Source organism: Triturus cristatus, chromosome 4_1 (genome assembly GCF_964204655.1).
Source record: "Triturus cristatus chromosome 4_1, aTriCri1.1, whole genome shotgun sequence".
NCBI lineage: Eukaryota > Metazoa > Chordata > Amphibia > Caudata > Salamandridae > Triturus > Triturus cristatus.
The window spans coordinates 860,210,889-860,235,374 of record NC_140585.1 but is presented as its reverse complement, the minus strand read 5'-3'; the positions used below and the strand labels follow the sequence as shown (position 1 = coordinate 860,235,374).

The following is a 24,486-nucleotide window of genomic DNA, read 5'->3' as shown; positions in this document are numbered from 1 at the left end:
CTCCCAGTGACTTCTATTCCCTATAATGAAATGCAGCAGCATGTGTGTGCTGTAAGTTGTACAAAATTGAAGAGGAGCCCTAATGAAAGTTTTCTGTGGTGGGGAGGTGTGAGGGAGACAGAGACTTTGACATCAAGATTCAAATTATGGCTTAGAAAGATGTGTGCGAGGGTGGCAGAAAGCCTACACATTTCAATAAGCTTTTTAAGGAATGCTGAAAATAAATACACTAAGTGCAGTTTGGGGTACTTTTCTCATTTCGGACTTTGGCCTAAAAACATTAATACTAGTTTCTACAACTGCTTCAGCTGGATTTACTTATGTCTCCACATAAATTTGAAACAATTCCCGCACATCTGGGCTGCCTCTACTCAAATGCTCAGTCATTATAAGCTTCATAGACGGCAGAGTGCCGTTTGTGGTGTGGTTAGTTTGTGTAAACAGAATGATCTGTATTAAAGATAAGTGGGTGGCTGATCCTGCAGTGATCAGCACACAGGTTGGGGACTTTCAATCTGATCCAGCACTATTGACTTCAGAGGCTCTTACATTTTTAAAACCCCTTAACACAGGGTCTAAAATTCTACAACCAAACTCACTCCCAATTATTCCACTAATATAAGCATTTGCAATGCAATAGGTCTCTTATTTATGCGAGTTTGACAATGCCTTTTATTTATGTTTTAAAACGAAAACAAAAATAAAAGGCATTGTTATTTGCAATGTCAATAGCTCAAACTCATGTAAATGCAAGACCTATTGCATTGCAAATGCTTGTTACCAATGTTGTGGGGGCAACATATGATCTGTGGAATTCTTTGAATTGTACCAGCCTAAACCGTGACCTAATGGCTAATTCCTTGGCGTGGCTAGAGCTTCCATCCAGTCCTCGTCTTCTGTCTGCCCTAGGTCCTGTTCCCAGCGGGCCTGAAGGGCCAGCGAGGGATCTGCAGAGTTATTCATGATTTTACAATATATCAGAGACGTCGCCTTCTACTTAAGATGTTAGTCAAGCACCCTATCTTCCAGAGGAGAGGAATCTGGAAGTTCCCCTCCCCTTGGGAGTTTACCCCTAATGCATATCTCGCTTGTAGGTATCTGAAGGTTTCTGATGGTACTAACTGATATTCTTGCTGCAGTGTTGCGAACGGTTTAATCTCCCCTTTGCCCACAGTCCACCCAGCCTTGAAAGGCCATTCAAGTCCCACTTCCTAAATCCTCAGTGTATCCCCAAGAGTCCCAAGCATGCCGAATCCGACAGTGGTGTCATACAAGTGAGTCTATCCTTCCACCCAAGAGCTGTAAGTGATTCTTTCCATATCATTACTGTAGTGCCGGTTGGCTCAGGAAAGGTTTCTACCCTGTCAGCTCCGTAAATAGCCCTCAAGTACCCCCTTGGTTGCATATTATGGCGGTCCATTTTATATGCATGCAAGGTCCTCCTGAGGGTAGTGCACCCAATGATTGATCACTCTGAGTTGGGCCGCCCAGTAGTATTTACGCAGAGCCGGGATCACCGCTCCCCCATCATACCATCCTCTCAACATTTGTAGAGAAATTCCTGGGGAATCGCTATCCCACAGAAGCAGTCGCACAGACGTTTCAATTGCCTGGAAGTATGTGTGGGGATCAAATAGAGCGTGTTATCCAGCACGTAAAGGAATCGTGTTTGATAAACATAATTATACTATAACCTGACATTATTTCTTCATAAATTGTGTCCAGGATATTAGTTGGGTAAATAGATTAATCCATATGCTTTCTGAAAATATATTTCTAAATGGTTCTAGATCATAATTTGAACACATTGTTATTAAATATTTGACAGACTAGGACATTATTTATAAGACCCCTAGAGTTAGAGAAGTAGGATGCTTATGTTGGTGTTATAAATAGTTCACATAAGAAAAATAGGGTAACTTCTGAAAATAATAAAATTGATTTGCAAATAGAGCAAGCTCTATATTTATTCATGTTCAAGTTTTGCATTCCGATTGGAGACTGATGAAATGAAAATTGAATGAGGACACACTGTAAAAATGTATAATAAATTTAGACAAATGTAATTTCTGGCAATACTTTATTAGAAGCTTTCTTTGTTACATTAAAGCAAAACGTGGATTTGCAATACAGCGGTTGCCAGCAAGCATTATGGACACTTAAACTTTAGGGAGTATAGGCCTTTGTGATTATCTATTGGGTATATTTTGGACATAGCAAATTTCCACTGTGCTCAATGATAGTTGGAAATTCAGAACTGTAGGGTACAACCTTCTGTATTCTGTGGATTTGAGCACTCCAGATACGTTCTTATTTGTTGAATGTTAGTAAATATATGTAATGACAAAAGCAAGAACAATGGTCAACAAGAAGGGGGACTGTGGGGCTTTTTATCGAGGTCCAGCATAGGTGCCCATTAAGATCCTGCTAGCTAGTGGTATGCTGATCCTCATAAAGTGGTGCCTAGACAGTAAAACTCAGAGGACCAACCACCATCACTAGTAATGATAGTTAAGGTGGAACCTGATGTAGGATAGGGATTGGAGGGGATCCCACTCTTTCGGAACTAGGGTCCTCACACACCCAGCAAGCTAGGTGTCATGATTCATCATCTGGACCTGTTCCTTGTTGGGTCGGCGCTGCAATACCCAACGGGCACCCGTAAAGGGGCTCTTTATCGGTGATCTTTTGTTCCTCGCCGTATGATGAAGTGGGGGTGTGTGGCCCGTGGTGTGTAGATAAAGTGAAGTGAACAAGTGATTTTAAAATAGGTAAGATAGTCCAAATAACACTTTTATTCTGGCTGGCTATCCACCTCAATAAAAACAACACGAGTGGCAGCTTTCCATACGTCAAGGTTCAGTTAAAGCTATGCTCATCTCTTTAATGTCAACATGTTTCTTGCCTCATGGTTATATCAATCCGTGGCAATTCTTCAGGACCTAATCTGTGAACAGTGAAACTATCTACACTATGTGGTGGGGCTATTTGCTACCTATCACATGTAAACACTAAGGTACAAATCCTCAGTAGTGTGGTTCTGTAACCTAAAGAGAGGGATATCTGAAAATGGAAAACACTTCTGTAAAACCGGTATTATGGTCACACAGTATTCCTTATTTGCTCTCTACAACACCTCCTTTACTCTCCTATCCCCATTAGTGTGAGATAAAATGCAACGACCATCTAGGCACATAAAAACAGATGAAAGTGTGGGTGATAGGGGCAAATCTCTAATGCCCATTAAAAACCATATAACTGTAATTAGAAGACTGTCCTTCCCCCCCCCCAGGCGGGACGGTGGTTGTGGGGGGGGTTGTTGCTTAAGTCTATGGTGGTAAACTCATACATGTGTAGCTTGTAAGCGTGAAATGCTACATCCAAGGTGATATGAAGACGGTAGTGGAGCTAGTCATTAAATAGCTCACCTCCCTGTATAGGGAACGTCACCTCAGTCGGTGTGCGGCGGTTCTAGTAGACACCTGGAAGCATGGTGTTCTGTAAAACAAAAGGTAAGGGAGGTAAAGAGGTCACGAGATATTAGAACATTGTACGTGACCTGTATTTGCTATTCATCGCCTGCCTCAAGAATGGAAACCTACAATGCGAAACCATATTAGTCGCCCTATAACAGAGATTATTAGCATACTATATAACGTATCTGGAGTGCTCAAATCCACAGAATACAGAAGGTTGTACCCTACAGTTGGACCAACATATGACATTAATTTTTTAGTGCTTATTGCACTGGCAGCAAGAAGGTCTTTAACCAAACTAACAATACCCTTTCCTAATCTGGAGTGATAGTCGTATAAAACTTAACATGGCACAACATATTCCAGAAGATGATAGCGATAACAAATAGTCATAACCCTCTTTATAATTACATGGTTGTCGCCCTTTGAGAATAGGCTTAATAAACCTAATTCTTGGTTCCTTATAAAGAGAACCAAAAAGGACAACGTGAATAGTACTTTGACTAGTTTTGTTATCGCAAAAACAAGGAGGCAGCCTCTCACACCAACCCCCTTGTTTTGGAAAGGCAAGAAGAAAATAAAGAGTGTTTAATCTAAACCTTGTCAGGTAAAAGCGCCATTGCACATTAGTAGTAAATGTTAAATAAAATTTAAGCTGCAATTTACCCAAACAATTTGTTGGCTGGTCTGAGTGTAACATACTTAAACTTTTACGATAACTTGTTTTAATCAGAGTTTTTATGTCCCCCTGCATTTTTTCGGGGTTATCATAAAAAGTGACCCAAACCAATTCTATGCAAACTATTACTAACGTATAAAAGCCATGGGATCTGCATTGCATGTTCAAGGTTTTTGCAGTCCTGCAGGATATCTTTGGAGAGCTGAAGGTCTTCCGATAACCATATTTTACCCCATAATAATAAAGGGGAAACGCGGATGATGTCAGTCACATATTCCATTCCCATCTCAGTGATTGAAAAACTGTTAGATGAACCTGATGGAATTGACAATAAACGCTTTAAAAATGTATTTTCCATGACCTGGATCATGGCCCGTAGGTGGCCACAGATAGGCATTCTGCTCTATACAAGGTTTTTAAATGTGGGACTGATTTTTGTCCCAATTTACTACAAAAACGAAATAAACCCTCTATAGATCTACTGGTACATTGTACACGCGCCCTCATCAAAGGGGCCCAGCTCAGTCTGTTGTTAAATAAATTTCCCAAGTAATTGAAATTATCAACTTTGTCAATGGTAAAATTAGTTACCATGAACTTACGGGTTTTTGTCCCTTTAGGGCCACAGACCATTGCAAAAGATTTTGAAAAGTTTACCTTTAGGTCCAGGTCCAGCATAAAGTTATTAAATGCTTCCAGACAGGTCTGCATACTATTCGCTGTAAGGGTCATTAATACCGTATCATCGACATAAGATAACATAGGTATCTTCTTGCCGTTCACCTTCGGGAAATCCGAACAATGTTCCAACAAGAACTTTTCCAGGCCATTAGTATAGACTAAAAACAGAAAAGGCGCTAATATACAGCCTTGTCGTAAAACCCTCAGTTGAGGGGATAGATTTTGTTTTTTCCCCCCCTGGCCCGAATCTTATTGTCACAGTTGTAGCCGCATGTAGTCTGCGGAGCAGGGTAACCAAAGGTTCTTCAAAACCCATGTCCTCCATCATCCGCCATAGTTTATTCCTACAAACAGTGTCAAAGGCACTGGATAAATCCATGAAGGCCAGGTGGATAGAATAACCCCTGGCCTTCATGTACTTACCCATAATTAGTGCCAGATTTAGACACTGTTCGGTTGTTCCCTTTCCTCTCCTGAACCCATATTGAGAGTTCACAATTAGGCCCACGGAGTCTGCCCACGTCTCCAATCTGGCCAAAATTATCCTTCCCAATAGTTTGCATGATGCATCAATTAATGATATTGGGCGATAGCATTGTGGGTCGCACTTGTCACCCTTTTTGAAAATAGGCACCACCACTGCCTCCTTCCAGGATAGGGGAATGCGACCGACAATAGCTGCTTTGAATACGTTCAATAACAAAGGGGCCCATACAACAGTATTATGTTTGGAAAGATCCAACGGCACCGCATCAGGGCCAGGGGCTTTTAGTGGTACGCCTTTCCTCCGGGCATCTTCAACTTCCCGAAGAGTAAGCGACGAGCTAAGCGAGGAAGCTGTAAGCGGGAAGTCCACATCCTTTGTATCATCCTGCAAGCCTAAAAGGGATACTGATTTAGGATTAAAAATATTCCCAAAGTGGGCTTCCCATATCTCACCCGTTATCTGCATCACCATATTTTCCTTGCCATCACTAGAAAATAAGGGACGGTTTACCACTTCCCAAAAAAGCCTACTGTCTTTTTTTTTTTTTTTTTTTTTTTTTTTGAAACCGTTTATTGCATCCATAAAAAGGTTACAGGTATGGGCCTACAACCGCACGGCCGGCCGCTAAAGCATCACAAATATAGTACATACAGACAGTAAAGGTCTCTCAGCGGTGTACAGTAGAAACACAGGAGTAATCAACGGTGCAGGCCTCACGGCGTCCTGCCACAGAGTACGGTTTCATTTTAAGGACTAACAACATCAACAAAAAACCACAACCGCAAGGCAACCCGAGATTCAAGATGACAACACTTGCTCCATAGTGGGGGATCCAGACTGGCAGGAAAGATCTGAAGAGGGGGATGGGAGGAGATCAAGGACTGGGGGGCCGCGTGCCCGCGGCCGAGCAAGAGGGTCCAGCTAGGGAGACGGAGCAGGCGAGGCAGCCGGCAGCTGTGGTGGCTCACAAATGCCCCCACGGTAGGCGTTCCAGGGGCCCCAGATTTTCACCCACGCCCCAGGCTTACCCCTCGCCACATACACCACCCTTTCACGGAACATACACCAATCCATGTGCTCTTTCCAGGCCGACACCGCAGGGGGCCTCTGGGATCCCCACAATTGAGCAATATCACGTTTCGCTATCATGTATCCCAGAGTCACCCACCGCGTCTGCGGAACCGAGTAGTCATTCGGTTCCCATACATTCAACAAGCACCTCCTCGCTTCGGGCAGCAGCGCTACACGCGTGACCACACGCAGGACCTCATGCACACCACGCCAGAATCGCTCCACCTTCGGGCACTCCCACAGTATATGCATAAAAGTCGCCAACGCACCACATCCACGCCTACACAGTCCGTCCATGGCAAAACCCATACGTAGAAGCCTCGGCCCCGTCACGTAGACCCGGTGAAGAATCTTGAGCTGGACGAAACGAAGGCGAGCCGGGATGGCCACCTCTTTCGGAGAGGCCACCGCGGACATCCAATCCTCGTCGTCCAGCTCCAGCCCGTCGGCCACCCAAGCCTCGCGTAGACTAGTTAACAGGCACGATCTATCATTAAGCCTACTGTCTTTTAACTCTGAGGCTTTTTCTAGGTCGTCCCAAGCTAAGGTTTTTAAATCCAGCTTCCGTTTTCTAATTGCCTCTCTATATGCGCTTCTCGCAGTTCTTACCAGCCCCTTATTCCTTGGTTTTTGTTGCAAAGCCCTTTTTAATGATTTTTGGGTTGTAGAACATACAGCATCAAACCATTTAAAGCCATTGGACTGTCTATTGACCATTGGTTTTTTTTAAGATGCTCTGCCACATTCCCACACAGAATTTCGAAATTCATAATTACATTTTCAGGATCTGTGGTTGGTGACAGACAAGACTTGATTACAGAACTATTGGCACTTAAAATCTCCGTCTCCAGCCCAATTGCATCTACTTTCTCCCACCTCATGGTAACACCTTGATTCCTATTATATCTTACAGGTTGGTCCCAGATTGGATGCCTTGTTGCAACGGGGGGGCACAAAGTTAAGATCAAAGGATTATGATCGCTTGCCAGATTTGCATGCGTCTCAAATTTGTCAATAAAATGTAAATAGCTACTGGACACAATAATAAAATCAATAACACTCATAGAACCACTAGCACCCTGAAAGGTTGGTATGGGAAGTAAATTTGGGGCAACACATGATTCCATTATACATAAGTCATTAATTACAATAATATTATTTAACGCATCACCCTGAGGTGTATGGTTAAAATGCTGGATAGGGTGCTCATTTAGGTCCACCAAACCACACACATTTGAACCACCAAATTTACACAGGGTACAATTGAAATCGCCAACCCATATAGTGAATAACAAGGGTAGATCACTACGCACCTTGGATATAGCCTCCTGCAAACTCACAATTACAGCTATATCATGGTTATCAAAAACATTGTAATACCAATTAATCAGCAGCAGGGGCACGGAAAACAGAGATTCTAGCAAAAGTAATTGATACCAGGGAGTATCTACTAACTTAGATGTTAAACTTAGATGTTATTAAATTATTCCATTTGAGAGTTATAGCGGTCATTATCCCACCTTTAGCTCTGCCTGCCTGTGATGGCACAGCTAATACGTTAAATGATTGGAATCCGTCAAAATCCTGGTCAGTTCTACTCCATGTCTCTTGGAGACACATGATATCATGGCTTACAACATAATCCAGCCAAGCCTCATCCTGTAACCTCCTAGAGAAACCTGCGATGTTCCACGAAATCAACCGAAACCCTGTTTTCCCTGGTGAATCACCTGGTTGATCTATATACGTGGCCACATCCAACCTAGGGGCAGGCAAATCTGACACACTGTTTCACTCGATGCAATGCAAATTAATGCCACCTTATTGGCATTACCCCTCAATCTTTCACTGTTATGTTCCACTAGAGCACTACCCATTTCACCACATGGTTTAACGGACTTTTGGCTAGTTGGTAGTCAATCTATCCCCTCCATCCCCATCAATGGGTCAAAACGGTTTCTCAGAGGAATATTATTTGGTATCCACCCAAGATATTCCTCACCCTGGAGTCGCATTCTAGGATACTTCTGGGGTGGATGGAAAGCAACATGCTTTAGATTGGGGTAAAAATATTCTAAACCTATACATTGTATATCCCCCAATCTACCAAACCTAGGTTCACGACAAATAAAGTCCTTAACCCAATTATCCCTAAAATTTATAAGAATGCAATCCCCCTCCAGGTATTTATCACTTGGACCCACCCAAGGGACCCTTCTAACATTTAATATTTCTGTCATAGAGGCAGGGGGAAGTGGTCTGTTTTTATTGAGCCAAAAAATTACTTTATTTCTAAGATCCCTATTTGATTCCATTTGATTAGGTCTGACCCCTGGCACTCCCGTCAAAATTGCTGTAAAAGGGGCAGAGTCAGGGGGTAGATTTACACAGACTGTCCGCTTTGGTGGAGCTTTTTCCCCCTGATTTGTAAGACCCTGTTGTGATGTTACCTCAGGCCTGGTAGTAACCACCTGCTTAGGTACCAATGGCTTTGGTGCAGGTGCAGCAACCGCTGCAGGTTTTTGCTGACCACCTACACCATCTATCAAAGTGGTATTATTTGAAGCTGTTTGTGAAACTGCTTTAGCAGGATCAGCAATTGTAGCCATTTGTAACACCCCTATTGGCTTTTTTGGACCCACTTTCTTTATAGCAGTAAATTTATCCCCCGAAATCTCAATGGCCTTACTATTCTTAGCCAATGTATCAAGGGAATGCGTGTTAACTGATATAAGGTGTTCTAATTGGTCCAATTTCAAATTTATTATTTGGGTTTTTTCCAATAAAGGCAGCAAAAGAGTTTTAACCAGCTTTTCAATGTTAAGAAGCAGTTCATCATTTGAACAAGAATGGTTTATGGGTATAACATCCCCGGATGAAGTTCCCCTTTCATTCGCAGGTTTGGCCACAACTCGAAGAGCATTAATTTTAGCTATTTTAGCTCTACTACTCCTATTATGACCCCCTCCTCTTTTCCGTTTACAAGTTTTTATAGTTTCTACAGAATCGGATTCTAAAACCTGAGGTTGTGCTGATGTGGGCACTATAAGACTCAAATTACAGTTTTGAGTACTATCCCTACTAGCAGTACTTGATGATATAAAGTCTGCATTTAAATAATCAGCCAGGTCATTAGAACATGTTAGTTGAGAAACAGAACCACTTTAAAGGAAAGGGAGTTGGAGGATAGGGAGGCAGGCTTTTTCCTCCTTTTATAATATATCTAACAAATAAGGAACCAAGAAGGATCCTAATAAAGCCTACCTGGACAAAGATAGGTGCTCCATAATTAATAGAGTCCTACACTAGAAAAGACCTTTTGTTTTTCTAGAGTCCCCTCACTCACCTAGGGTTGCCCCAGGGTGACATGCTTCATCATAGGGGTCCTCCCAGGCATCTACTGCCTGGGGCGTGCTGCAACTTGGCGAAATACGCAGGAGCACTTATATTTTCAACTATGTGTGGTGATGTGTTGTGCTGTGCTACGTAGAGTGAAAAAAAGAAAAAACAATAAAAATTACCTGGATAGTGAACCCTAATTTTATTCTGCTCCTATCCGGTAAATGTAGATTAAAATGGGGCTAGTAATAGAGTACAGTAACGTTATGTGTGCCTGTCCCTAATTACTTGGTCGACATGTTTCGTGGTTACCCCAACCACTTCCTCAGGACCGCACAAGGACCAGCCTTGCGTGTACCACTCCGAGTTGTTACAAACAAATCACTAATTTGTATTGTTATTACCCTATTTGGTTTGTTAAATATATACGATACCCATAATACCAGGATTTCTTTCGAAGTATTGGGTCGTAGTTTCTGTATAGAAATACAATGACACATAAGGATTAGTTGCACTCCCAAAGTCCACAAATTAATGTGGACTAGGGACCAAAATTACATTACATTAATTATGTGCCTAAAAATTCTTATAATTCTTTAAAAAGTGCAGATTTACTAAGTGCTTAAGTGACTATAGTGCAAACACATACATACAGAGAACACAAGATTGCGGTAGATTACACGAGTAAACCTACTTTTCAGGAGGGATAATTCTACTCCATGGTGTTGCTGGGGCAGGGAGGCTCTAGATATCTAGAACATGATTTAAGGAAGTAAGTTTAGGCGCAGATCTTTCTATTCAATGCGTGAGATTAAATCAAAGAGATATGTTCCGGTATTTTTTCGCCAACTTACTTGTCTAGAATGCACCATCAGCTATTGGACCTAGTGACTCCCAGGAACACCGCATAATGGTGTGGCTCTATCGATGCTTGCTTTTAAATGTTTCTACTGGCGGGAAAATCTAGTGAATGATTCACAGGTGTGGATGCCCGTGTGGTTTTGGGCGCCATCTTACAATGGTGAATCGATACATAATTTGATACATTTAGGACAGAATGAAGCTTGTTGCCATTCAGCTGTCAGGTAGCACCTTATTCTTTAGTAAAGAAAATGTACTGAAGTTGAAAATTTACCACGGTTGTAGATGACCCAAAAGAAGAGGTTGTATTTGTCATCCTAACTCGAGTGAAAAGATAATTATTCCTCCGTATCGTTTTTACGCGCCATCTTGGGATGGTGGATAAATCAAACTTAAATATTATCATTTAGCTCGAAAGTTAACATATATTTCTTAAAGCAAGGGCATTTGTACTGTGATTCAAGATCTACACGGTCGTGCAAAACCCAAAACACCGATGTTGAATTTATCAAGCCAGCCCATGTAGAAAGATAATTATTCTTTCGTATTGGTTTTTACGCGCCATCTTGGAGTGGTGGATGGTTAAAGTTAAGATATTGGCAACTAGCTAAGAGGCTAGCAAGTAGTTCTAAAACAAGGAATTTATACTGTGATTTAAGGTAATCGCAATTGGACATGCCCCAAGCAGCCGAGGTTGTGCTTATTGAATGAAAAGTTGATTATTTATCCGTAGCGTTTTCTTAGGGGCCATCTTAGAGCGGTAAATGAATCATTCTTATAGATGGTACGTAGGGTCCAACACATAAAAAACTCGTGCCTGTGCACTACATACACGGATGAGTTTATTTACCCTCAATAATGTTTTGGGATATTTAATTATTGTGTTGCCCAAATATAATGTGAAACAGAAGTTTTTACTTGTCAGCCATATGGTTTTTCAGGGGCCATCTTGGAGTAGTGAATTAGGCATTCTTTTACTGGCAATTATCAACCAACATCCAATTTACTTTAGCCTACTTTTGTCCAGGTAGGCTTTATTAGGATCCTTCTTGGTTCCTTATTTGTTAGATATAGTTGAGAAACAGAGACAGGATTAATAGGGGGATTTAGGGTGACTACAGGGTCAATTAAAATGCTTTGTTCAGGCGTAGTTATAGAACCAATACGTCCTAGTGAGGAACGTTTCCCAGATACCAGGTCTAATGATAATCGCTTTTCAGTAAGTGCGATTTCTTTTTCCAAAATCACAGTTGCCCGAATTATAAAGTCACCCAGGGTTCCGGTTGCTTTAACATTACTCGTTTTCATAGTAACCTGCCTACCTTTTCCAGAGCATAAGGCCATCATGGTACTACTTTATAAAGGATGAAACAAAGCAGTTAAAAATAAATACTTCAAGGCTCAAGAAGAAAGAGAGTGAGCCCGGCCCGTCCTCGATCGTCCTAGGACGGCATCAGACGGCCCGCCCTTTGCCCGGGCTTCGCTCCGGGCGCTCCCGTGCGCTCCCGCGCAGCGCTTCAGTGGGCCAACTAAATACTGAGGAAAGAAGGTTAGGGGGCGTGTCAAGCAAGCTGCTGCGGTAAGTTGCAGAAGGTGTGGGTTGAAAGAAAGCAGGAATGAGGGCGTCCGTCCTGATTTCAGCAGAGTTCTATTTAAGAAAGGTTTCCCAAAGCTATGCCTTCGTTGGTGCTTTTTGAAGTTTGCTGCCGGGGGGCGTGTCAAGCAGGGAGAGCGGCCCAGGTGTTGTGGGTCAGTCAAGCAGGGACTCCTGGGTGATGGAGTCCCTGCGACACAGCTCGCAGCCCTGCTCAACTCCAAAGGCCCCCCCCCCCTCACGATCCTGGCCCCAACAGGTCCCGAGACGCTGATGACACCCGCTGGTAACACCCGCTGACTTCACCCGCAAAGCGGGACCCGCGCAGCGGGTCCGGCAAGCTGCTGCGGTAAGTTGCAGAAGGTGTGGGTTGAAAGAAAGCAGGAATGAGGGCGTCCGTCTTGATTTCAGCAGAGTTCTATTTAAGAAAGGTTTCCCAAAGCTATGCCTTCGGTGGTGCTTTTTGAAGTTTGCTGCCGGGGGGCGTGTCAAGCAGGGAGAGCGGCCCAGGTGTTGTGGGTCAGTCAAGCAGGGACTCCTGGGTGATGGAGTCCCTGCGACACAGCTCGCAGCCCTGCTCAACTCCAAAGGCCCCCCTCACGATCCTGGCCCCAACAGGTCCCAAGGCGCTGATGACACCCGCTGGTAACACCCGCTGACTTCACCCGCGAAGCGGGACCCGTGCAGCGGGTCCGGCAAGCTGCTGCGGTAAGTTGCAGAAGGTGTGGGTTGAAAGAAAGCAGGAATGAGGGCGTCTGTCCTGATTTCAGCAGAGTTCTGTTTAAGAAAGGTTTCCCAAAGCTATGCCTTCGGTGGTGCTTTTTGAAGTTTGCTGCCGGGGAGCGTGTCAAGCAGGGAGAGCGGCCCAGGTGTTGTGGGTCAGTCAAGCAGGGACTCCTGGGTGATGGAGTCCCTGCGACACAGCTCGCAGCCCTGCTCAACTCCAAAGGCCCCCCCTCACGATCCTCACCCCAACAGGTCCCGAGGCGCTGATGACACCCGCTGGTAACACCCGCTGACTTCACCCGCAAAGCGGGACCCGCGCAGTGGGTTCGGCAAGCTGCTGCGGTAAGTTGCAGAAGGTGTGGGTTGAAAGAAAGCAGGAATGAGGGCGTCCGTCCTGATTTCAGCAGAGTTCTATTTAAGAAAGGTTTCCCAAAGCTATGCCTTCGGTGGTGCTTTTTGAAGTTTGCTGCCGGGGGGCGTGTCAAGCAGGGAGAGCGGCCCAGGTGTTGTGGGTCAGTCAAGCAGGGACTCCTGGGTGATGGAGTCCCTGCGACACAGCTCGCAGCCCTGCTCAACTCCAAAGGCCCCCCTCACGATCCTGGCCCCAACAGGTCCCAAGGCGCTGATGACACCCGCTGGTAACACCCGCTGACTTCACCCGCGAAGCGGGACCCGTGCAGCGGGTCCGGCAAGCTGCTGCGGTAAGTTGCAGAAGGTGTGGGTTGAAAGAAAGCAGGAATGAGGGCGTCCGTCCTGATTTCAGCAGAGTTCTATTTAAGAAGATTCACCTTTCACCTCATTGTCACTCTAGCAGTTAAGTCCCTGAGTTGGCATTTTAAAGGACCGTCTGGTTACCTTGCATTGGATTTGTTTTCAAGAGATATACCAGAACATTTCAGATACCGATAACATGCTCAGCTGGTGTCTAACTGTGACTTTATCCTTATCTTGCTTATGACATCTGTCAATCATAGTTGGTCAGTTCCAACAGGCAACTGTTTTTAATGAGGAGGATATTTTATTTGAGGTCCTAGTCAGGGGAAGTAAGCGGTGTACAAATGCAATTACAATACTGTTCACCAGTGAAATCTCCATGTGCTTTCTTAGTACTGGTTATTCATAATGTATTACATTTACAAGTGAAAGCTACACATTTTATGTTTTTCTTGTGGGGTTTCAAACTATCATATGCCAATTTCATCTATTGATTGATGGAAGATTTGCAGCCTTCCTCATTTTGTAGTTCAAGTGTATCTTTTGAAATGTTGTCTTTGACCTGTGTTGTGGAGTACCAGGGCTGCTCCATGCATAGAAGAGGCTAGCAGGTTCGTGTAAAGAACATATTTTTAAATAATAGGCTGCCATGTAATTATGATACTTAAGTGCCCAAGAAGTAGCTAGATATGTACCAAGGTTGTTTGAGTCGGGTACCAACTGGCACAACTAAAATTCAAAACTAGAAACTGATTACCTCATTAACACTCCTGAAGAAGTATATGGAAGTAGGACACAAGGAACACTAGCAAGAATAATTCAGAACACCATTGTTGTTGCCTTTCATTCAGGCAGTACATGTTACATTGTCTGCCACAAGACTGATCTTTTGGTTGGTTTATACATTTTATAGAAGTCAGGGAGATTAAAGATCATGGTCCATCTGATTGTTTTAATTTCGCGCAGTGACAGACGATCGGAGTTGTAAGGAAATGATTATATTCCTTCTCAAGTAATGTGATTATCTATGCCTTAATCTTTATTCCCCTCACTTTTCAGATCGTTTCTGACTATTTCAAGTTATTTACCTATGTAGTAAAATTGCTTTGCCTCATTGTATTTAAATAGGGTTGCAAGGCCCAATCTCATCTCTGTTATGAAGGCTTTCCTTTCTAATCATTTGGGACATATTATTCTCTATATTTTTTTGAACATGTCTTTATGCCAAGGGTAGCTACTTCTGTTAGTGGTAGGCATAGAACAGATTGGAAGTATGGCAACTACTTTATACTTGAATAAATATTCCCTGTGGAGTGGATTTCAGCTTAGATTGTATTGGGAGGATACCTAAGGATTATGCCAAGATAGCAATTTTTTTGTTGATCATTGTTGGTCAGCCAAGCTGATTTGAGTTGATGCTGCAAGTTTCACTGAATGTTCATCATTTTTTTATGTTCCTAATATTTGTATTGTATGTGCTTATCTAAGGTACATGTCATTTGGGCTTGGTGTCAAACAGAATCATGTGATCGGCTGCCAGTTAGACACACTTGTTTATTACCACTGTAGGAAGCTGGCTCTGTATATGCTATTGCCACTAGGTGGTAATATCCTTCACGGAGTCTAGGAGTTCCTCAAAAGTTTGCTGGGGTTAATGCAAAACCCAAAGTGCTTTATAAGTGGTAGTGTGGGCGAGAAGCCTTAGGCCTAACACAGAGGAATGTAAGACCTTTATTGCACCACAGTTATCAATAATGGGCACATGACTAAAGAAGGAGATCCAGACCAATTATTTGAAATTATACTTTGCTTGTACGATATTTTACGACCCAGGTCTTTGTAATCAGGTAAATAACGTTTTAATTAAAAATACTTTTCTCTTAGAAAAATCGACACTTTGAAAATTTTTCACACAGTCCAATGTTATCCTAAGGTGAAAACAATATTGTGGTTAAACAGGTAAGTATTAAACTTACAATTCCAGTCTTAAACTGGTAAGTATTAAATTTACGATTGTTCATCTACCTAAAGGACTAGGGGCCTCATGTAGGAAGCCAAATACCGGTCGGTAACGGCCGAAATTCGGTAAATATCCCGTTACCGACCGGTATTTAGGCTTTGCAATGTAGGGGGCTGATTTCTGGATTCGGTATTTACCGAATCGGAAATTAAGAAATTGGTAAAATACCGATTCGGTAAATACCGAATCCTGAAATCAGATGTAGGGAGCACTCTAAAGAGTGACAATTAGTAGTAGAAATTCGTTATTTACCACCAAATACAGGTTGGTGATAAATAACGAATACCTTGCAAAAAGCAATTTTTTGCAGAATTAAGAGTGCCATGTGGCAGACATACATGCCCTTAGGGCATGTATGTGCGCCACATGTGCACACATGCAAGATTCAGGGGTGCAACAGGGTGAAAATGTGACACCCTGCCACCCTTGTATATGCTCCCCCCATTACAGAATCGGTATTTACCGAATTGGTAATGAGACATACCTTCCCATTGATTCCTATGGGCCTCCAGGCCCATAGGAATCAATGGGAAGTTATGCCTCATTACCGAATCGGTAAATACCGATTCATAATTACCGAATTTTTCCGAATCGGTAAACTTTACCGAATCATTACCTACATCACATTTACCGATTCATAAATACCGAATCGGTAAAATTCGGTATTTATGAATCGGTAAATGTGAGGCTACCTACATATGGCCCTAGGTGAGTTATGTTACTGTCTTTGTCTCTGGTGCATATTGCTGTCCTATTCCTGTCAGCAGTTTGAATTCGCAGTGCTGAAAGTTGCATTTGCTTTTAAGAATATATTTCGAAATGTACTGCATTTCTTATTTAGTTTAAATAATGTTTGCCTATTTCCATCGAATTTTTTCCAGGGAAAAGTAAAAGTTGTACCTGAGAACTATACTACCAACTATACAGTTCCTTCACCCAGTTATGATTGCCACATGTCTGCAAAGAACAGCAAGGTTTCAGTCAAAACCAGCCATTTTCAGGCTTTTGAGTTAAATCAGGTAAAGCATGCTTACATAGCAGTAAATTATTCTAGCAACGATTGTGTTATTTCTTATGACAGAGATACATTTCTGCTTTGCATAGATTTAACCTGCATAGATTTAACCTGCTTTTCTCTGTGATTTCTGTTGATAGTACTATGTGTACGAGTTGCATAAGGACAGTTGTGTTAAGAGGCCAAGACAAGTTTGTCCATTTGTAATTCTGGCCTTCCAGTACAGTGAGCCTCTTCAGGCAAAACAACCTAAAAGTGCAATTCCAGATAAAAACAGGTAGGCTGATTTCTGGTTGCTTTGATTGTTCCTGGTACCAGTGTCTGCTTTCTGAACATCTTTTTTTGTTCTTTTTTCCTCACCAGAATCACACGCAACACTGAAGGTAGGATTTAAGTGCCAGTATTATTTATTTATTTTTACACATGCTACATTTGTTGAAATTCGTTTTGACACAGTTTTGTTTTTATACTTTTTTAACATTTTATTTTACTTGCAGAGTTTTACAGTGTGTGGAGTGGACAGCTTCTTATTCTTGGTCGGCCGTTGTGTGATGTTGTATTCAAGTCACCCTATGGTGCTTTCCTTCCCACCCAGCTGTAAGTTTTCATTTCACGTTTTTAAGGTTGTTTTTAAGGTTGCAGCTGTATTTTTCTTTATCACTTTTACCAATTGATGTATTGTCATTCCTATGTGTTAACATGTGGCATGGAATCCTAGTAGGAAATGTATCCACAGAATCAGCTTCAATTGAGGTGACCTCAACCAACACAAAATAATTCATCATAAGAAAGTGGAGTATTTAGAATTTTTGTGCTGTCTGAGAAGAACCAATGTTTGATAGGATATCAGAAATTTAGGCTTCCCTTGTCCTTGTCCTTATCCCCTTTGTGTCTTTCTTCACATTTATTTCATCACATTTTTTCCAGCAGTCGGATGACGATCCGCTTTCCACACATTTCACACTTTGTTTTCCACTTTTAGAACCTAAGAGTGAAGTCATTCCCACTCAAAAGTGGAAGAGATTTCAGCAAGCGCTATATCCCCATTATTGGGTAATGTTAAGACACACCACTAATGTTTAGATGTGACAAATCGGGGATCTCCAAGGCATATTTAATGCACAGCTTGCATAGTGCACTCAGCAGCAATTGAGATAAGACCACCCAAATGTTTCTACTTGGTAATCTGGCTGACCACTGGTTGAAGATGGACTTAAATTCTGGGTGAATACAGATTGCAGACATTTGCACTGCACCAGTCTGTACTGAGATATTAAAGATGTAACATTTTGTTGATTGAATAACAAAATATGCGTTTATGGAAAACATTCTACACACTATTGCTTCACCCTGATTAGGCGCTCACCAGCTTCCACTTCTATTGAAGAAGTGTTCACCCAGGGAACACTCATGCATAGATTTCCTGTTAACCCTGTATATTTTCCTATCCATTCTACATCCACTGGCAGGTGAGAACATGAACATGCTCCGGGATATTTTAGTGTGAAAGAGCTTGGAGCCAGTTCCTTTTTTTTTTTCCCCTCTCCAACTTCTAATGGATTATCAGGTGTTTGCACATCAGAACTTATTTTGCTGAGTTGTGTCCGATGGCCTATTTAATTTGCTTAATGAATGCACAGCCTTTTGGTAGTGGCTTTCTTACTCTGATCCCCACAGATCTTTTTTTCCATGTGAAACCTCACACTGTCATTTCCTGCAACTGTTTAGTTGGAACAGGTTGGATTTCCCCAATAAATCATTATTTTTAGCGCTATTACCCACATCCTAGAACCTTCAATTTTCCCCTGTTATATTTTGGCATCATCAAAATTACTTGTGCCCATCTTAGTGATAAACCTTTATTACTTATATGGAGATTTCAAAGAGCTTTCATATCCTTTTCTAGGTAGGTGTAACCAGAATTATAGTTTTATTATAAGAAGGGCTGTCAAGACTTTCTACTATGCCATAGACAAATTGCAAGTTCATTCTACTTATCTACTAATATTGTACTTGCAGGTGTACCCCTTGTACATTGTATCTACCACAAAGCAGATAGTGTTTCATTAGCCATGTAGCTTTTGCTCGAATACAGAAGGATATGTTCTTTTTGTCTCTGATAGAGGACTCAAACGGAGAAGCAAAAACGTCTTTAAATTAGACAGGATTTTGAATTGTTTTGGAACAGTAATAGTGTCTGTACTTACATGGTATTTATTCAGCCTTGCTAAGATTTGATGGGATGCATACAAGCTGTATGCAGATCCCTGCAACAAACACACTGATCTATAACCTGAAATTGGCTCCAGTTGCCTAGCGTTGCTTTAATGCACAAACCTTGAGATTTTTCAGTGAATTGTATTGATGTTATATATTATAAAAGTTCAAATATTTCATATTTTGCAGGTGTAGTGTCAAGTAACAGTTGGATGCTTTGACAGATATTTTTTTTTTCCAGAAGCAGCACCTAATCATGATGTGCTCTACATAGAACATTATGGTGTATATAGTCTCGCTTAGGCTGGGTTACAGAACCCACAGTTTGTACTAGACCACACACTGTATGTGGGGAGCTGGCTTTCTATATAGTGCACCAAAATTAGGTACACTGTGCAGGGAGTCCAGGCAACCCTTATTGATTTACAGAGGCGCAAGTAATAATCCCGTATGCTCTTTTTTTTGTGGTAGTGTGGGCGAGCACTTTTTATAAATTTACATTTCAAATAAAATAACATCAGCAGTGCACATACAGCAATTATTTCCTGCACATAAGTTCATATCGCAGTATCAATTGATACAGTTCTGTCGCCAGGGTGTCTCCCAGGACATTATTCACATACTTTTGAGTCATTTCACAGTCTGGTCATGGCATCATAGCATTGCATATCATAATCGCCAGTGTGTTCTTTCACCTCTCAGTCCCCTCATCCCATCTCTGTGTTCAACATATGCATGGGGGGCATGCATAGATGTAAATTGTTGATCTTTGCCATTATTGCACTAGTGCCCTTTCTTTTTATAGGTATTTTTATTTATACCTGTGTAGTTAGTAGATATGTTTTCAATGGGTCCCAAATATCCTTTTGTCTGGAAGAGTGCAGGAGTAACTAACTCTGGATAAGTGAGTGATTGTTCCTGCCAAAATATTAGGTCTTGAATCCATTCCTTGAATTTAGGAGCTCTTCCTCTTGCCCACCTACATGCGACTCTACGCTTAGCTATCAGCAACCCCGAACGCCACATATTTCTTATATGCTGCCTTTACCTCAATGGCTGTGACCCCGAAACTTGTAGGGGAGATCCTATCATTTATGCCATTGTACTAAATTCCTGATTCCAGTACCGATTAATGTCAAGACATTCCCGTGCCAAATGTAGAAAGTCAGCAGCTTCCCATCCGCAACACTCGCATTTATCGTTATCCTTAAGTTGAAATTTGTACATTTTGACCGGGGTCTAGTATAGGCGATGCAACCACTTATAATGCATCATACGTAGTCTACTGTTTGCAGTTATGTTCCCTGTCTGCCTACAACAATGCTCCCACTGTTTGTCCAGAAGGGTTATTCAGAGCTTCCTGTCCCAATGTGTGCATGGTATTAACTGGTATGGCTTACAAGATGTTTGTGTATTAGGATATACTAGGGAGGTTACGTGTTGTGGCGGGTCCGATTGTATTATCAAATGCAGTGGGGGCAGAGTCTGCGGTTCCTGCGGAAACGCTGGGGTGGCAGTCTTTATACTTTGCCTAAACCTATTGTACATGAAGAGATCCATAGTTGTTGGTGTTTTTCCATGGAAGAATTGTTCCTTTGTCCGAAACATTCCATTATCATATGGGTCCCCCATTCCTGTATATGTACTTTATCCAATACCTGGCTACATGCTAATTCATAAGTTACTTTTAGGTCTGGATGGTACTTAAGGGGTACTCGGGCGAGTATAGCATTGACGTATCCAGCATTACTGCTCATTTTCACCATGCCATAGTTGTGCATGCTACTGTGGTAGGATCAGTGTCTCTAACTTTAGGATGTGTCGCAGTAACTCCAGTCAGTGGAGTCTGGTCCATATACCCCGATTCAACCACTAAGTGTGGCATGTATGAGGGAGGATGAAACCAATATGTAGCGTAATATGCCTGTGCGCAGAGGTAATATAATTCTAAGTTCTGGTGTTTCAAACCCTTCTTATGAGAAAGGACGGATCAGTACTTCCCATTTCATTCTGAGTTGCTTGCCCCCCAAACCAACCGGATCAGCTGTGTTTTCAGGGCTGCAAAGAATGGCCATCCTGGGTTATAGGGGATGTTAGTAAACAGAATAATTTGGGTAGTTTCACCATATTATTATGAGAGAGATCCGCCCTGCCATGGATAACGGCATAGCTATCCTGCAGGTGATGGAGTCAGTCAAGGTATCTAAAGTTGTACCATAATGAATGCACATGAATTCAGTTTTATCTCTACTAATCTTGATACCTAGATAATTAACTTCCATGGTACTCGATTCAATGGGAAAGTCTAATGTATATGGTGAGATAGCATTTGTAAGGGGGAAGATTTGTGATTTGCTCCAATTGATTTGTATTCCATAATATTCACCGAATGCAATAAATTCACACAGATTTTGATTCAAATTTTCCTGAGTATCTCAGAGATAGTCTAACATCATCTGCATATAAAGATATTAGAATGTGCCTAGTGGGGCACCGGAGTGCCCACTGTTTATGATGCTGTCTCAATTTACCTGCTAACGGTTCTATTGCAATCGCGAATAACAATGGGGATAATTGACATCCCTGCCTCGTACCACGGCTTATTGGGAAAGGTGACTAGCATGAGCCATTAAGTAGAACTGTGGCTTGAGGCTGGTGATAAAGTAGTTCAATCTATTTGAGAAGGCTTGGGGGCATTCCCATGTGTCTGAGCATTCCTAGGAGGTAGTTCCATTCTACAGAATCGGACGCTTTTGTGGCATCTAAAAAAACTGCACCTGCAGCTATTGCGGGATCTATATTCTGCATTACCGAGAAGAGGGTACGGAGATTATGGGACGTCGCTCGCCCCGGAATAAATCTAGCTTGGTCTGGTAGTACAAGGGTCCCCATCAAAAGATTCAATCTGTTAGATAGGACTTTGGCTAGAATTTTGGTATCACAAATAATCAAGGAGAGTGGTCCTAGAGTGCTCCTATATACTGAGGCCAGAGACCCCAACCCTAGTGCCACTAGGAGAGTAGTAGTGCCTCAAATGTACTGAGAGTTTTTACTCACTTTGGCTCATGACATCCCCCTAGCTAGCCATTTAGGCCAAACCAAAACTTGGGAAAGGCTAGTCAGCCACTTTTACTGGCCCCAGATGTCCCAGAAGGTAAAGGAGTTTGTCAGCTCCTGTGTCACCTGTCAAGCCAGTGGCAACACAGGTGGACACCCAAAGGCCCCCTTAATTCCATTACCTGTGGTTGTGGTTCCCTTGGAAAGGGTAGGTGTGGACATAGTGGGTCGACTCTAACCACCCACAGCATCTGGAAACAAATTTATACTGGTGTAGTAGATCATGCCACCAGGTACCCTGAAGCAATTCCCCTTAAGACTTCTACAGCTCCTGTAGTAGCCAAGGCCCTAATTGGTGTCTTCACCAGGGTAGGGTTTCCTAAGGAGTTGGTTTTCAGACAGGGAGTCAAAATTCATGTCTGCATACCTCAAACATATGTGGAAAGAGTGTAGATTGCAATACAAGTTAATTACACCATTTCACCCACAAACCAATGGTCCAAGATATTGAAGGGCATGATCATGGGGCTCCCTAAAAAACTCAAAAGGAGATGGAATGTCCTCATGCCATGCTTGCTTTTTGTTTACAGAGAGATGCCTCAGAAGGGAGTAGGGTTTTCCCCCTTTGAACTTCTGTTTGGCCATCCTGTCAGGGGTCCACTTTGTCTTGTTAAAGAGGGTTGGGAGAAGCCTCTCCAAGAACCCAAACAAGATATTGTGCACTATGCACTAGACATACAGTCCAGAATGGCAGAGTACATGGAAAACACTTTTAAACATCTTGAGGTTAGCCAGGAGCTCCAGAAGCACTGGTATGACCAAAAAGCTGCACTGGTGGAATTCCAACCAGGGCAAAAGGTGTGGAATTCGGAGCCTGTTGGCACCAAGAACCCTCCAAGACAAATGGGGTGGCCCTTACCCCATATTAGAAAAGAAAAGTGACGTCACCTACTTGGTGGACCTGGGAACAAGCAAGACCTCCAAAAGGGGGATCCATGTGAACCGCCTAAAGCTTTTCCATGATAGGGCTGATAGAACTGTGCCGATTGTTAGTGATGAGAATCCGAAGACTGAGAGTGAACCTCTCCCTGACCTCCTCTCTTACAGCCCCAAAGATGGGTCAGTGGTGTCATTCAGACACCCTCACTGCCCAACACTAGGCTGACTGTAAGCAAGTCTTACAGCAGTATGCTAATCTCTTCTCCTTGAGCCCTGGTCAGACAAACTGGTGTACCCATGATGTAGACACTGGGACTAGTGTACCTGTCAATAACAAAATATACAGACCGTTATGTTATGTTATGTTAAAAAGTACTTCTAGAGCGCACGTAAACCAACGGTTTCTTGGCGCTAGGGGGAAGACGTATTAAATCTCACAGTAGAGGACAAATAATTAATTGTAGGCTAAGGTAAAGAGCCAAGTTTTAAGGGATTTCCGGAATTGAGTGTAGGAGGGGGTGAGACGTAATTCAGAAGGCAGGGAGTTCCAGAACTGAGGAGCCAAAGTCGAGAAACGTCGACCGCCATATTTTTTCCTCCTGAAAGGGCAGGGGGTCAGGAGGTTCATATTAGAAGAGCGAAGCTCTCGGGAGGGGACATATGGTTGAAGTCTAGAGGCAATAAAGACTGGTCCATGAGATGAGAGGGCTTGATGAATCAAGCAGCCAAGTTTGAAAAGACACCGTTGCGAGATGGGGAGCCAGTGAAGATTCTTAAGAAGTGGTTTAACATGGTGGGATTTAGGCTAGCAATAAACAAGTCTAGCTGCTTGGTTCTGGATTAGCTGTAAACGGTGGGATTGGTAAGCCGGGATGCCAGAGTACAAGGAGTTAGCGTAATCGATGCTGGACATGACAAGGGCAAGGATCACGTGGATGAGCGCCTCCGTAGAGAGAAATCTACTGCTCTTTCTAATTCTTCTTAGGTGGAAAAAACAGGTGGAGGTCTCAGAATTTATCTGGGCCTTCATAGTGAGATCACTGCTAATAATGATCCCAAGACTCTTAACAGAGCTGACTGGGGAGGGGGGGGCAACCCAGTGAGTTGGGCCAGAAATTGGAATTCCAAGGATTAGCGAGAGCCCCGGTAAGGACTAGCTCAGTCTTATCAGGATTGAGTTTGAGCTGATTTAAGTTCATCCAATTACTGATAAAATTCATAGTAGATTGAAAATTTTCCATTGAGGAGGGGGAAGAATTAATGGTGAAAACTAGCTGAAGGTCAACAGCATATTTGAAGGTGACGACTTCTCTCTTACGGAGGGCAAAAATCAGGGGAAAGATGTATAAGTTGAAAAGGAGGGGGGAAATGGAGGAGCCCTGCGGAACGCCACAGGACAATTTTCTCTTTTCCGAAGTGAAATTAGCAAGGCGAACTGCTTGATAGCGGTCGCTAAGAAAAGAGGAGACCCACTTCAGGGGGAGCCCCCTGATCCCGGCACTGTCGACCCGATCGACCAGTAAAGCGTGGTCGACGGTATCGAAAGCCGCCGACAAATCCAGGAGCACAAGAGCCTGCGAGATGTTAGAGTCTGCCCCCCTCCTAAGTTC

The 24,486-nt window shown here is 42.7% G+C and overlaps 1 protein-coding gene across 5 annotated transcripts in view; it reads left to right on the top strand.

Annotated features, from left to right (window-relative positions):
* TASOR2 (transcription activation suppressor family member 2) overlaps nt 1–24,486 on the top strand; it is a 1,022,580-nt gene that overhangs the window by 243,502 nt on the left and 754,592 nt on the right. For all 5 annotated transcript variants that reach the window (XM_085653577.1, XM_085653574.1, XM_085653576.1 and 2 more), the window contains exons 6-9: nt 16,530–16,667; nt 16,804–16,940; nt 17,027–17,046; nt 17,161–17,260. In XM_085653577.1, coding sequence (XP_085509703.1) covers nt 16,530–16,667; nt 16,804–16,940; nt 17,027–17,046; nt 17,161–17,260 — 395 coding nt within the window. The remainder of the gene's footprint in view (nt 1–16,529; nt 16,668–16,803; nt 16,941–17,026; nt 17,047–17,160; nt 17,261–24,486) is intronic.